Source organism: Mus musculus, chromosome 12, assembly GCF_000001635.26.
Source record: "Mus musculus strain C57BL/6J chromosome 12, GRCm38.p6 C57BL/6J".
In the NCBI taxonomy this organism is placed as follows: Eukaryota; Metazoa; Chordata; class Mammalia; order Rodentia; family Muridae; genus Mus; species Mus musculus.
In genome coordinates this window covers 71,193,857-71,208,787 of record NC_000078.6, presented here as the reverse complement: position 1 = coordinate 71,208,787, position 14,931 = coordinate 71,193,857, and the positions used below count along the sequence as shown (strand labels likewise).

The window sequence follows — 14,931 nt, the reverse complement described above, 5'->3', positions numbered from 1 at the left end:
TTTTGTCGTGGAATACTTTGGTTTCTCCATCTATGGTAATTGAGAGTTTGGCTGGGTATAGTAGCCTGGGCTGGAATTTGTGTTCTTTTAGTGTCTGTATAACATCTGTCCAGGCTCTTCTGGCTTTCATAGTCTCTGGTGAAAAATCTGGTGTAATTCTGATAGGCTTGCCTTTGTATGTTACTTGACCTTTTTCCCTTACCGCTTTTAGTATTCTATCTTTATTTAGTGCATTTGTTGTTCTGATTATTATGTGTCGGGAGGAATTTCTTTTCTGGTCCAGTCTATTTGGAGTTCTGTAGGCTTCTTGTATGTTCATAGGTATCTCTTTCTTTATATTTGGGAAGTTTTCTTCAATAATTTTGTTGAAGATGTTTGCTGGTCCTTTGAGTTGAAAATCTTCATTCTCATCCACTCCTATTATCCGTAGGTTTGGTCTTCTCATTGTGTCCTGGATTTCCTGGATATTTTGAGTTAGGATCTTTTTGCATTTTCCATTTTCTTTGATTGTTGTGCCGATGTTCTCTATGGAATCTTCTGCACCTGAGATTCTCTCTTCCATCTCTTGTATTCTGTTGCTGATGCTCAAATCTATGGTTCCAGATTTCTTTCCTAGGGTTTCTATCTCCAGTGTTGCCTCACTTTGAGTTTTCTTTATTGTTTCTACTTCCCTTTTTAGGTCTAGTATGGTTTTGTTCATTTCCATCACCTGTTTGTATGTTTTTTCCTCTTTTTCTGTAAGGACTTCTACCTGTTTGATTGTGTTTTCCTGTTTTTCTTTAAGGACTTGTAACTCTTTGGCAGTGTTCTCCTGTATTTCTTTAAGTGATTTATTAAAGTCCTTCTTGATGTCCTCTACCATCATCATGAGATATGCTTTTAAATCTAGGTCTAGGTTTTCGGGTGTGTTGGGGTGCCCTGGACTGGGCGAAGTGGGAGTACTGGGTTCTGATGATGGTGAGTGGTCTTGGTTCCTGTTAGTAGGATTCCTACGTTTACCTTTCGCCATCTGGTAATCTCTGGAGTTAGTAGTTATAGTTGACTCTGTTTAGAGATTGTTCTTCTGGTGATTCTGTTACCGTCTCTCAGCAGACCTGGGAGACAGATTCTCTCCTCTGAGTTTCAGTGCTCAGAGCACTCTCTGCTGGCAAGCTCTCTTACAGGGAAGGTGCGCAGATATCTTGTTTTTGGACCTCCTCCTGGTCGAAGAAAAAGGCCCAAAACAGGGCCTCTCTCAGAAGCTGTGTTGCTTTGGCAGTTCCCAGAAGCTGTCAGCTTCTGTGGTGCAGACTCTCACCTGTGCAGACTAAAATCCTAAGTTCCAGGGAGTCCTGGAACCAAGATGGTGACCGCTGCTCCTGAGGCCAAGGCCGTCTCCCGAGCCAGGCGGACACCTGTCCTCTGGTCCGGATGGTGGCCGGTTATCTGCGGCCCGCCCAGGCTGCTGCCTCAGCGGCTCTGTGCTTCTGCCCGTCCCAGAAGCTGTCCGGTTCTCTGGCGCACCCTCTAACCTGTTCAGACTAATTTCCTAGGTCCCGCGGAGTCCCGGAACCCAGATGGCGACCGCTGCTGCTGAGGCTGAGGTCGCCTCCCAAGCCAGGCGGACACCTGTCCTCTGGTCCGGATGGTGGCCGGTTATCTGCGGCCCGCCCAGGCTGCTGCCTCAGCGGCTCTGTGCTTCCGCCCGTCCCAGAAGCTGTCCGGTTCTCTGGCGCACCCTCTAACCTGTTCAGACTAATTTCCTAGGTCCCGCGGAGTCCCGGAACCCAGATGGCGACCGCTGCTGCTGAGGCTGAGGTCGCCTCCCAAGCCAGGCGGACACCTGTCCTCTGGTCCGGATGGTGGCCGGTTGTCTGCGGCCCGCCCAGGCTGCTGCCTCAGCGGCTCTGTGCTTCTGCCCGTCCCAGAAGCTGTCCGGTTCTCTCTAAATCAAGTTTTTAATGGACTTTGCACAAAGCAAAATTTACCCATTGAGCTTTAATATTTATCTCTATAGTAGTTAATATGTACAAAGCAATTTATCAGAATGACTTCCTCCTTAATTCTCTAGTACACTATAAGACCAATTAAAACAAAGACAATAACATGCAAACTGTAGAGTAACTAATGCTCTGCTGTCACACTTGCTGTTTTCATTCTGTATGTATGACCTTCTCTGGTCCTATGTCACTTCTCTAACATTTTTTCTTTAACTGTCTAGCAAATAAATTGAGAATTAGCTTATCTGCTGTTGAGAGAAAAAAAAAACTTCTTTGCTGATGATATGGTAAACCCCAAAACCTCTAAAGGATTTGGGTCTCTAATAAAGGAATAGAACCAATAGTATTGGTGATCCTAAAATAACTATGGGAATTAGTAAGAGTCTTAGTAGTAGTGCCATGACTGGACACTAACATAAACATGCAAAGCTATTACCTTTTCTCTTCATTATAACAATAAATAATATAATAGAAAAATTCTCTTACTATCAAGATCAAACCTATAATATAACAGCAAAATTATTAGACATAGAATCTATGAGAACAACTGTAAAATCTTACTGAAGGTCAAAAATCCTACATGAGGCCAGATGTGGAATTTTCCACTTGTAAATCCATGTTATTTAGAAAAAGGACACAAACAAGCAGGTGAGTCTATTTTTAAAGTCTATCTGGTGGGGAAATGAAGAGTATTTCAAGACAAGCACAAACAAAGGCAGTTCATGGCCACCAAGCCAGTACTCCAGGATTCTTGAAGGAATGCTGCTACACACAGAAAAGGAAGATTGCCATCTCCATCACAGGAGCAAAGGAAAGAACACATTATGACAGGAAGAGTTGTTTATATCTTCTTGATTGAACTTTGACATCATAGTTACCTACAAGCTCATCCATTTCTTTTAGTGTTTTTAGTTTTGGTAGTTTTGTTTTGTTTCCCCAAGACAGAGTCTCACTATGTAGCTCTGGTTGTCCTAGAACTCTCTATATAGACCAGGCTGGCCTCAAAGTCATGGATATCCACCTGCCTCTGCCTCCAAACGTTGGCATCAAAAGTGTGCGCTGTCAATCCCGGCAGGGGGGATGTGCTTTTAAAGTTATTCCCTAATGATTCGCAGGCTCTGCTAGAATTTGCTGCCTCTAATATTTATTAATGCTATCTCCTCTCTCTCTCTCTCTCTCTCTCTCTCTCTCTCTCTCTCTCTCTCTCTCTCTCTCTCTCTCGGTTAGTTTGGCAAGGGCATTAACAATCTTCTTTATTAAAAAAAGAAAAAACAACTTTCTGTTTGACTCTATCTCACTAATCTCTGCTCTGTCTTACATTAGCAACACAAACTATTAACTATTACCTGACATGTACTGAACAAGGTCACCACTGATGTACAAAAGTGGTGAGAGACAGAAGGACACTAAAACATTGAAAAGAGATGGCCCAGGGCCTGGATAAACTGAAAGCTGAGCATAGAGTCAGCAATTACTCCTCCCTGGAAATAGCAAGGATATTTTCCGTGCACCAGGACACACAGACTTTAAAGGCATATCTGGGGCTGACCATGCTAGCCAAATGATTGCTATGGGTATTGCTGAGTTTGAAGCTGGCTCTCTAAAACTGGCTAAATCATAACCAAGCCTCTGGCTTAAACATTGGAAATAAAGCAATTATTGCTATCAACAAAAATGGATTCCACTGAGCAGCCTTCAGTCAGAAGAGATGTGAAGAGATTGGTTTTTTTAGATTGATTTATTTATTATATATATGTAAGTATACTGTAGCTGTCTTCAGACAACCCAGAAAAAGCATCAGATCTCTCTCCAGCCCCCAAGAAATTATTAATGAAGTGTTTACATTAAGAAAATTCATGGGCTGGAGAGATGGCTCAACAGTTAAGAGCACTGGCTGCTCTTCTGAAGGTCCTGAGTTCAAATCCCAGCAACCACAAGATGGCTCACAGCCATCCATAATGAGATCTGACCCCCTCTACTGGGGTGCCTGAAGACAGCTACAGTGTACTTACATATAATAAATCTTTAAAAAAAAAAAGAAAAGAAAGAAAGAAAATTTCTTAGGAAAATTGGCTATGGCAGTTGGTCTGGTGCTGTTATGTATTCAAATGCTAAATGTTGGGATGTAAATTAGAATAGCTCCAAACCTGCCCAATCTAGGCTTACAACTTGTAAATAAGATACCTGGATTGTGTGTCTTCTATATGGGACAGCTAGAATTTATAACTCCTTTTACAGCTACCGCTCATGCATAGAATTCAGGGTCAGTGAGTGTCTAACTCCCACAGGGCAGCTTACAACCATCCATCACTCCAGTTCCGGGCAATCTGATGCCCTCTTCTGGCCTCTGTGTGCAACAGGGACATGTGTGGTGCACTGATGTACATGTAGTCAAAACATCTATACATATAAAAGAAGACAATTTATAAAAAGAATTGGTTATGAACCTGGCACGGTAGCATTTGTGTTGATTTCTCCTTAGGATGCAGGCAGCATGCTGGTGTCAATGGCTAGCTTGCCTTGGGTCAAGAATACAGTCAGTCATGAAGATAACAGTACCAATGCAACCCTACTGCTGGTAGCTTTGGAATGTATCCTACCATTAATTTGCCTAACTGAGCAGCCAATGTACGCACCTGCCTCCCAGGTGTCTATAAAACTATCGGTACCGGTACTGTTGCTGTGGGCCAAGTGGAGACTGCTGTTATCAAACCTGCTTGGTAGGTAACTGTGCTCTAGTCAATGTCACAATTGAAGTATAAAGTCGACTGAAATGCACCTGAGGTTCTTTCTGGTGACTCTGGGGGAGTCAATGCCAAGTACGTCTGTCTGAGATGCTCCTTGCGGCAATAGCAAAAATGACCTGCAATCGAAGTGCTGGCTTCACTGCTCAGGTGACTCCTGAATCATTCAGGCCAGAGAAAAGCTGGTATTGCGCCTGAACTAGACTATCACATAGTTCACACAGCACGCAAACTTGCTAAGCTGAAAGGAAAGACCCATCACCTTTCTGCTGGGAAGCTGGAAGATAGCCCTACATTATCCTACTTGGTGAAGCTGCCACCATTAATATAGTTCCAGGTAAGCCTTTGTGCTTTCAGAGTTCCTTTTGGATCATTTTGCTATTCATATGACTCAGACTGTTCATCAAGGCCACAGACAAGAAGGTGGTAAGGTCATCACATCTGCCCAAAGAGCTCAAAAAAACTAAATGAATGTTAGTGTTACACCTGTATGCATGGTCTCAGAACTATTTGTTTTAATTGGCCATTTAAATTTAATACAAGGTTAATAATGACAAGGTGCAATAAAATCTCCTAATCAAAAAGGGACAATGTTTTATTTTATGGACCTTTTTAATGTACGAATTATTAGTTTTTAAAATCAGTAAATTTTGATAGAAGAAACATGACCAAAAAAAAAACCCCACAAACCTCACCACAGAATTTTAAGACCCATTAAAACAAAGTTTAATAAGGGAGCGATACAGACTGCGATGGTTAATGCTATCAATTGGATAGGACCTAGATTCACTTAGCAGACAAGCGTTTGGGCATGTTTGTGCGGATTATCCACGTCAGATTGACTGCGGAAGGACCGCATGCCTGGAGATGGCCACGGTTCTGGAGGGAATACAAAGGACAAAGCGGGCTGAGCCTCATCAACCATCCCTCTCGGCAGTAGCCTTACGCACCTGCTGTCCTGTCCTCCCTTCTGTAATGCCTGTGCCCTTGAACTATAGCCCCAAATGAATGCTGTGTCCCAGCAGCAGACACAGAAGGACAGGGACTGGCACTGAGAAGTGGACTGCTGCTGTGATAAACATGACCATGATTTATGGGAAGACTGAGGACAGGCTGTCAGTGGTGGCTAGCAAAGGCTAGAACGCTGTAGGCAAAGGCTAGAACGCTGTAAGCAGAGGCTAGAACGCTGTAAGCAGAGCTTACCGGGCCTTTCTGGGTAGGAGCCTGGAAGAAAAGCTAACAAGAGAAACACAAACAGTGGAGGTTTATGAGGCTCCAGGAAGGAATGAGGACTCTGTTAGAAACTGGGTTAATGGCACTCCTGTGATGTCCTGGCAAAGAATTTGACTTCATTTATGTCCTGAAGACTTGAGTGGGGTTCAATTTAAATGTAAAGGACTAATTTGTTTGGCACAGGAAATTCCAAGACAGGAGCACACTTGGCTGTGGCGCAGCAACTGTCCAACTGCTCCACTCTAGGACTATGTGAGGAAGAAAAGCAGCTAAGCAGAAAGAAAATGTGTACTTTTACAAGGAAAATAGCAGGAGCAAGTTAACCTTACAGGCAAGGCAGGTTTGAAGGCAGCTGCAACTGCTCAAGTGACTCGCACCATTAAGGAAGTCTGCTGCTGTGTTCTACACAACAGCAAAGGTGTCCTGAGGGCAAGGCTCCAGCCAGTGAAGGCTCCATTTCATAAAAAATGTCAATTCATTTGCAAGGGGAGCCCCTGACCTGAAACACACTGCTACCGAAGCAGCTCCCTGTTCTCTGAACCGGAAGGGTTTCTCCAGGCTCAGCAGACAGAAGCAGAAGCTGATGTGGCTGTGGTCTGAGGGGTCAGGCTCCATCTCAAGCTGGCAACAGAACTTGGCATCACCATCACTGGCTTTGCCGGCATGAGAAGCAGACTAAGGGGATCATGGAGGGCTGACTACCATGTCAGAAAGCCCCGAGGCAAAGCAATGCAGAGCAGGACCGGAGGTCCTGAGAGGCCATTGCAGGAAACTACAAAAGAAAGACCTAATTTACAATGGAGAACCCAGGATGTTAGAAATACCAGAACCAAGGAACAGCTGCCAAGGACAACTCCAGACACGGAGTAGAGTTGACACAAGATAAGGATATGTATGCGGTAGTGACAGAGATGGAGGGATGAAGAAGGGGCTACTTAAGTCCTTTGGGGCCCAGAGATTGCATCACAGGTCCCAGAGCTGAACACAGAGTTGCAGGATTTGATACATTCTCTGCTGAGTTTTAGTCTCGCTTTGGTCTGATTTCCTCTAATTGTCCCAATTATTCCCTTCTGGACTTTTAAACAATGTTGTAATGATTAAAAATGATGGAGATTTTTTTGGATTAAATGAATTTTTTATTATAAAATGGTCATGAGTCTATGGGGGAAAAGGGTGGAAAGTTATGGCTTAAAAGTAATTGGACTGGATGCCAAATTAGTAAGATTTAGAGTTGTAATGGTTAACATCATCAGCCTGACAGGATCTTGAATTTCCTAGAAAACGAGCCTCTGGGCATGCTGTGAGGAATTATCTACATTAGGTTAACGGAGGCGGGAAGACCACCTTAGGCATTCCATGGGCAGGGTCCTAGGCTGAATTAAAAGAAGAAAGCAAGTGGAGCATCGGCGGCCATCATCCAGCTCCTCCCACTCCTCCCGCCACGCCTTCCCTGCAGTGATGAACCCATTCTTCACTAGGTTGCTTTGGTAAGATATTTATCACAGCAACAAGACGAGTAACTAAGACACAGAGCAATGACTCGAACGGGGGACCCAGAAATCAACCTGCACAACTACACCCACTAATCTTTAACGAAACACAATCATTAGGAAAAGGAGGGCTGGTGAGATGGCTCAGCGGTTAAGAGCAGCAAACGCTCTTCCAAAGGTCCTGAGTTCACATCCCAGCAACCACATGGTGGCTCACAACCATCTGTAATGAGATCTGACGCCCTCCTTCTAAAGTGTCTCAAGACAGCTACAGTGTACTTACATATAATAAATAAATAAATCTCTAAAAAAAAAAAAAAAAAAGAAAGAGGACAGCCTCTTTAACAGAGTGTTAGAAAAACTGGGTATCTACATGTGAAAAGGTATGGGTATCGATAGTTCTTGCCCTGCACAGAAATCAAGTGGATGAAACACCTCCACAGTTATAAGGCCTAAAACTCTCAAACTGCTAGAGGTCCTTAAGATACAGTCACAGGCATGGGCTTTGTGAAAAGAACTCCTATGGTAACATAGGAAATTATTCTAAGAATAAGCAAATGAGAGTACAAGAAATCAAGCAGTTCCTACCCAATGGAGAAACTACCAACAGAGGGAGGAGGCAGCTTACAGAAGGAGAAAAATGTGTATCTTTGTGAGCTACATGTCAGACAAGAGATTACTATCCAAAATATAAAGAACTGCACAAACAAAACACTTAAAAAAAAAAAAAAAAAAACCTAACTGGGGCTGAAGAGATGGCTCAGCAGTTAGGAGCACTTGCTGCTCTTACAGAGAACCTAAGTTCAACTCCCAGGTCCCAGCTCGCCACCGTCTGTAACTCCAATTCCAGGCTATCTGACACCGTCACAGACATACATACAGGTAAAACACCAATGCACGTAAAACAAGAAGAAACAAAGTATTTTTAAAAGTGAATTATCCCAACAATAATGGAGTAATGAACTGAATAAACTTCTTAGAGAGAACACGGGCTGGGGACACAGGGACCATGCTCACTGTGCAGACAGGAGGCTCTGTGTTCAGATCGTTAGCCGCCATGTAAAATCCAGGCGCATTGCTGTGCCTGTACCCTCAGTGCTGGGAAGACAGAGGCAAGTAGATCCCAAAGGCTTACTGGACAGGCAGTCAAATCAATTGGCAGTCTCCACGTTTAGTAAGAGAAACTAATTCAGAAAGCAAGGGGAAGCATTGTAAAGGAAGCTGTCAGTACTGACCTCAGGTTTCCACACCCATGCACAGGCTTACACACACACACACACACACACACACACACACACAGAGACAACAATTTCTAAACAGAACTACAAATGTCAATAAATATTCAAAAAAGTATTTAATATTCCCAGCCATTAGGGAAATGCAAATGAAAACTGCTTGAGATTCCATTTTACCCCAATCAGCATAGTTATTATCAGAAATAAAGGCAAATGCTAAAAAATGTGAAGAAAGAAAAATGCGTATTCACTGTTGGTGGGATATAAACTGGTATTGCCTTCATGGAAGTCAGTGTGGAGGTTCCTCAAAAGCTAAAGACAAAATCACCACAGGACCCACTTAGAGCACAGAGGACTTGTAAGTCAACATACCACAGGATGCACATGGTTACTGATGGACTATTTACAAGCTAAAGAAATGGAAACAGACCAAAACGTCTATCAAAAGATGAATACAGAAAATATACATTAACATCACAGAATTGTATTCAACTGTAAAGAAAAAAGAAATAATGACATTTGTAAGAAAATGGATGGAACTTGAAATCATCGCGTTAAGCAAAGTAAGCTAGACAGACTCAGAAAGACAAATATCCCAGTCTACCTCTGTATAAGTTGTTAATGTAGAAGGGGACCATGAGAAAGGAGGAGACCATCTTACAGGAGTAGGGACAAGTGAAAGGGTTATGGGATGCATAGGACTCAAAAGAAAAAGGAGACTGGCAAGAAGGAAGGACACTGGTGAGAGCTGAGAAGGAAGGATAGCAAAAGGTGGGCAGGTGGAAAAGAATGAATAAGAATACCATATAATCACACACACACACACACACGTGGACGCACAGGCAAATACTGAAATGAAACCCACTACTACTTGCATACTAAACTTAAAAATTAATTTAAAAAATGAAAAATAGGAAGTTTAGACATAAGTTACTTGAACAAAGAAAGACACACAGAGTTAGAATTAAAATACATTTCAGGAGTTTAAAAAACCCAAACTCTCAACCACTCAGCTATTGCCTCTTCCAAATATAGTCACATACACATCTAAGTGTGTATGTATACACACATGCACATACACAACCAATATTGTGCCATATTACTTCATTGTTATGGTTAAGACAATACAGTGAGCCTGCTGTTGAGAACTCAGAGGCTAGAGGGGCTACTCAGTGGTCAAGCTCAAGCGCAGGATGCAGGGTTAGTGTCAGCACCACATCAGGAAGCTCACAACTGCCTGTAACTCCAGCTCCAGAGGCCCTAACTCTTCTAGCCTCCATGTACACACACATTCACATGTGTGTTGTGTGTGTGTATACATACATGCATATATATGTAAATGTATATTTAAAGATTAAATCTCAAATATTAAAATTTAGTCAAAAAAAGATATAATAAAACCTGATTCTTTGCAAACTAGTAAAAAGTATTAAATAAATAAAAACACTTATTTTGCAGACTAGTCATTATCTAAAACCTGTCTTTATAAACTTCCAATTAAGGAATCTTTTGATGTTATGATTTATTAAAAATGTTTTCTAGAATAATTTGTACATTATACTGGGTGATGGCAAGTATAAAGTCTATATCATATTACTTTTCAATTCTGTATACTCAAGAATACTGTATATTCAGAACAGTCTGATAAATCATACTGAAAGGTCACTGAGACAGTTTAGTGGCTGGCAATCCTGACGACTTAAGTTCAATTTCTAAGACCCACACAGGAGACTCAAGCTCTGGAAGTCATTATCTAAGTGTGCATGCACACACAGACATGCACACATGCACTCACAAATAGATAATAAAATATTTTAATCAGAGCAAAAAGTATTAAGTTACACACAATCCATCTTATTCTCAAATATGGTTACCTTTTTAAGATAATTACCAGTTTCAAAAAGAAATAATAGTTATCAATGATTATCAATAATAGTTATCAATTTCTGAGTTCGAGGCCAGCCTGGCCTATAGAGTGAGTTCCAGGACAGCCAGGGCTATACAGAGAAACCCTGTCTCAAAAAAACAGAAAAAAAAAAAAAAAGTTTACTCTTACACCAGCTTGAATAAATGACACTTTAGGACATTTGAAATTAGACATTAGAGCACAATGATTCCACACAAAAATAATTACTACATCACAAGCGATCTGGGTACCACCTGAGACATAAGAAATGCTGGACAGGCGGTAAGAGCCAAGACTTAACTCCTAGTGTCTCTCAGGTGCTCTATGAGAGCCCTCTAGTGTCTGTTGGGTTCTTGCACTTTCCCAGTCAGCTGTGTTGCATTTTATGTTGTATAAAAACTAATCTGAAAGTATGTAGCAAGTGTAATACTCTTACCATATGCACAAAATGAGAAAAACAGCAATTTTATGTGTATTATACTGAAAACTTCAGTCCTGAATTTCTTTCAATTCTGAACAATCTAACGCTCTCGCTGAGCATGAAGCCAACACTAAATATTCCACAATGCTCTAATGTCTAATTTCAAATGTCCTAAAGTGTCATTTATTCAAGCTGGTGTAAGAATAAACTTTTTTTTTTCTGTTTTTTTGAGACAGGGTTTCTCTGTATAGCCCTGGCTGTCCTGGAACTCACTCTATAGACCAGGCTGGCCTCGAACTCAGAAATTAGCTTGCCTCTGCCTCCCAAGTGCTGGGATTAAAGGTATGTGCCACCATGCCCGGCAAGAGTAAACTTTTTTGTATTGTTGAAATTTATCTTTTGATTTTGGAATAAATTCTTAAATAAATACGGTAATATTTTATATCATTTTAACGCTCCTACTTCGGAGTCGTGGGTCTTTTGGCTTTGTTTGGTTTTGGTTTTTTGCTAGTGACACTACTTGTTGCCTACTTTATATTTATATTATAGTAATGACTATGAACAAGAAACAAGTTGAAGCAATTTTCTTATTCCAGTTCAAATAGACAATGAAAAAGTACAGACAACTAACAACATTACCAACTCATCTGGCCCTGAAAGTGCTAATGAACACACAAGGCAGAGGTGTGTGGAGACGCTCTGCAAAAGAGATGAAGGCCTTGACAACGAGGTGTGCAGTGGCCCAGTCATCAAACCTGGTGACAATCGTTCATTACTGAAGCGATGCTCTTATGACTACACTAATGTTGCCAAGAATTCAGTGTGGATCACTGATGGCCGCTAGACACTTGAATTAAGTTGGAAAAGTAGAAAAGTTGGGTGAGGACCTCATGAGATGACTAAAAAATAATTTATAAGTCATACCTTTGAACTTCCACCCTGTTATTCTATGCAGCGATAACCAAACATTATTTGATTGGACTGCAACATGGAGCAAAAAGTGGTTCGTATCTGACAACCATCAGTGACCAACTCAGAGGTTGGACTAAAAAGCTCCAAAACACTTCCCAAAGCTAAACTTGCATGGAAAGAAAAATCCTGGCTCCTGCCCGTGGCCAATCCATCCAGCCACGGAATCTTCCTGAACCCCAGGAAACCATGGCATCTGAGGAGCACTCAGCACACTGGGATGCTTGAGACACTCGCACACTGGGATGCTTGAGACGCTCAGCACACTGGGATGCTTGAGACACTCGCACACTGGGATGCTTGAGACACTCAGCACACTGGGATGCTTAGACAGCCCTGGCCAGCGAGGCCCAACTCTCTGTCAGCGTCTTCTCCACAACCACAGCCAACTACTTACTATAGGGACGACCCTTGAGTACTTTGTGTCAATAAAAACCTGATGGCCTATTAACAAAAAGCAGGATGTAGAAGGTGAAAGTTTCAGTAGACAGATTAAAACTCTGGTAGATAGAGGCAGGAGATTTGCCACCCAGATTCTGAGGAAGTTAGGCGTATGAAACTGAGGGGACTCGAAAAAAACAAAAAGAATAAAGAAAGAAACTGAGGGGAGGTAACCAGCCTTGTGGCAAACAGAAGAGTTTGCATAGGTGAAATAAGTTATGAGGCAGTCAGGGAACAAGTGTAGCAAAGGCCATCGCATTGTTAGTAAGCAGCCTCTAAGTGGACACTTGGGATTTAGGCACAGGCGGGAAAGCTCGGGGTTACTCAGCGCCCTGCGCAGCCAGTGCTTCAAAAGGTGAACGGACAGGGCCAAAGAAATTAGTACCAAGCTGTTGCCTGATACACCAGCTTCACTTATCTCACCAACCAACTGCTGCCTCTTTAAGCTTTTGCAGAACTTTTAGCAGGATGAGTATTTCCACAACCAGCAGAATGCAGAAAATACTTTTCAGGAATTTGTCAAGCTGCAAAGCATAGAGTTTTATGTTATAGAAATAAGCAAGTCAATTTCTTGTAGAAAAAAGCATGTTGATTATAATAGTTTCTATCTGATAAAGATGTGTTAGAGTTTAGTTACAGTGATTTAAATTTTATTGTCTAAAACCACAATTGATTTTGCACCAACCTAATACAGAATGCATTAATGAGTCTGGGAAAGTCAGAACCCACCTAACTGGCCAATTTCCATTTGCAAAGTTACCTACTCACAGAAACATAATTCTAATGAAAACTCACTGTTCACAGAAACTTTATGGTCTTTTTGTGGCTCTTAGCAATGCAGTGAAAAACCATCACCCACCATAAAATTCCCCACTCTGCCTTTTTACATTAGCTATAAGAGATGACCTTTGAACAGTGAAGTTAATGCCAAGTTTTCCACATTTTTGTGTTCATTCACTCTCCTTTATACTTTCCTTCCTCCCCACTTACGTATGTGCAAGACACAGAGACAGACAGACAGAAAGACAGACAGACCTAAGTACAGACACGCACATTTGTGCTTTGGGAACTTAGAATGATACCTAAATCATTTCAAAAGAAAATTACTGCCCAGTGTTCCTGAGCACAAGAAGACTCTGACACGCCTGGGGAGGACTATGTGTTATATACACTTCTTTGGGAATGAATTATAGTGTTTTGGCTGTGATTTCAGTGTTGGTGAATCAATCACAGAAACTAAATACAATGTCTTTAAACAGAAACACACATAAAGCCAGGTTAAATACCGATCATGTGACAACGTTCCAAGAGGCTTCCTGGAACCCAATCCTGTATTTCTCCTAAGAGTTCAGTGTTTCCTAATATATACGTGCTTAACTTATAGGCTACACTACCACAGACAATGAGAATTAACTCTATGCTAGTAATCGCCAAAGTGCTACAACAGAAATTGCAGTTACTCTTAAAGATAGCCCAAACACACTAAACACTACATCTGAGAAATCACACTCTATAGAGAACACATTTCTAGAGTGGTATGATCTCATTGAACTCTGTCTTAAACATGGCTATTGGTTCTGAGAGGTTATATTTTTCTAGTATACATTAAAATAGTACATCTATATTATAAATTTTTAAGTATGTATATTACAAAAATTGTCTCATATCCCTCCCAATGTGCCCATACGAATGAAGACACACAAAACATATTCAGGAGAAAGTGTTGTATATCATAGAAAAGATATAATAAAATCTTCAAGCCTTCATCTATTCATACAAAGAACACATCGCTGGATTGTAATGTAAAGTACACTACAGCAACAGCCTGGGAAGAATGTAAGAGACTGCAATAGGATTAAAGTAGTATTTTTTAGAAACACCAAGAAGAACTAGTTGTGTGTACCTGAGGCCATGTCAGACTGCTGCAATACCAGCCGAGGGTCTGCGTGCTGATAGGAGGGCTCTGCAGGAGAAGTGGGCGGCAGCATTTGGCCGGACGGTCCTGCTGAGATGTCCTCTGCTGCTTTCAGCACGAGCCTCTGTCCTTCACTAAGCTCACCCACGCTGTTATCCAAGTCCTTCAGTAATAAGAAAAACCATTAGGCCCATTATAGTAAATCATCCAAAGCAGGAACTCTCTTGTAAATATGATGATTCATAACACACAAGTGCTTATAATGTCACATTTCAGGTACACAAATAATAAGTCTAAAAAGTTAGGTTAGGGCCCAGCAAGACAGCTTAGCAAGTAAGGGCTACCATCTGTGACATCTGCTAAGGAATTCAATCCCTGGAACCCGAATGGTAGGGAAGAACCTACTACCCCAAGTCAGCCTTGACCTCTACATCTGGGTGTGCACTTGCTCCCACACACAGTAAGTAAGTACATGGAAACCTTTTCTGAAAACAAGTTTAAAAAGGCATTTGGTATTGTATGTGTATTCATATGTATGTGGGTGTGGGCTGGAACCGAACACACACACACACACACACACACACACATATACACACAC

The 14,931-nt window shown here is 41.7% G+C and overlaps 1 protein-coding gene and 1 pseudogene across 6 annotated transcripts in view; one reads left to right on the top strand and one right to left on the bottom strand.

The window, feature by feature from the left end:
* 2700049A03Rik (RIKEN cDNA 2700049A03 gene) overlaps positions 1-14,931 on the bottom strand; it is a 173,117-nt gene that overhangs the window by 101,177 nt on the left and 57,009 nt on the right. For all 6 annotated transcript variants that reach the window (XR_001780505.2, NM_001163378.1, NM_029818.1 and 3 more), the window contains one exon: positions 14,322-14,496. Coding sequence is in view for 5 of the 6 variants with exons in the window: in NM_001163378.1 (NP_001156850.1) it covers positions 14,322-14,496 (175 nt within the window). In the remaining variant the exon portion in view is untranslated. The remainder of the gene's footprint in view (positions 1-14,321; positions 14,497-14,931) is intronic.
* Positions 4,402-5,184, top strand: Gm19045 (predicted gene, 19045; annotated as a pseudogene).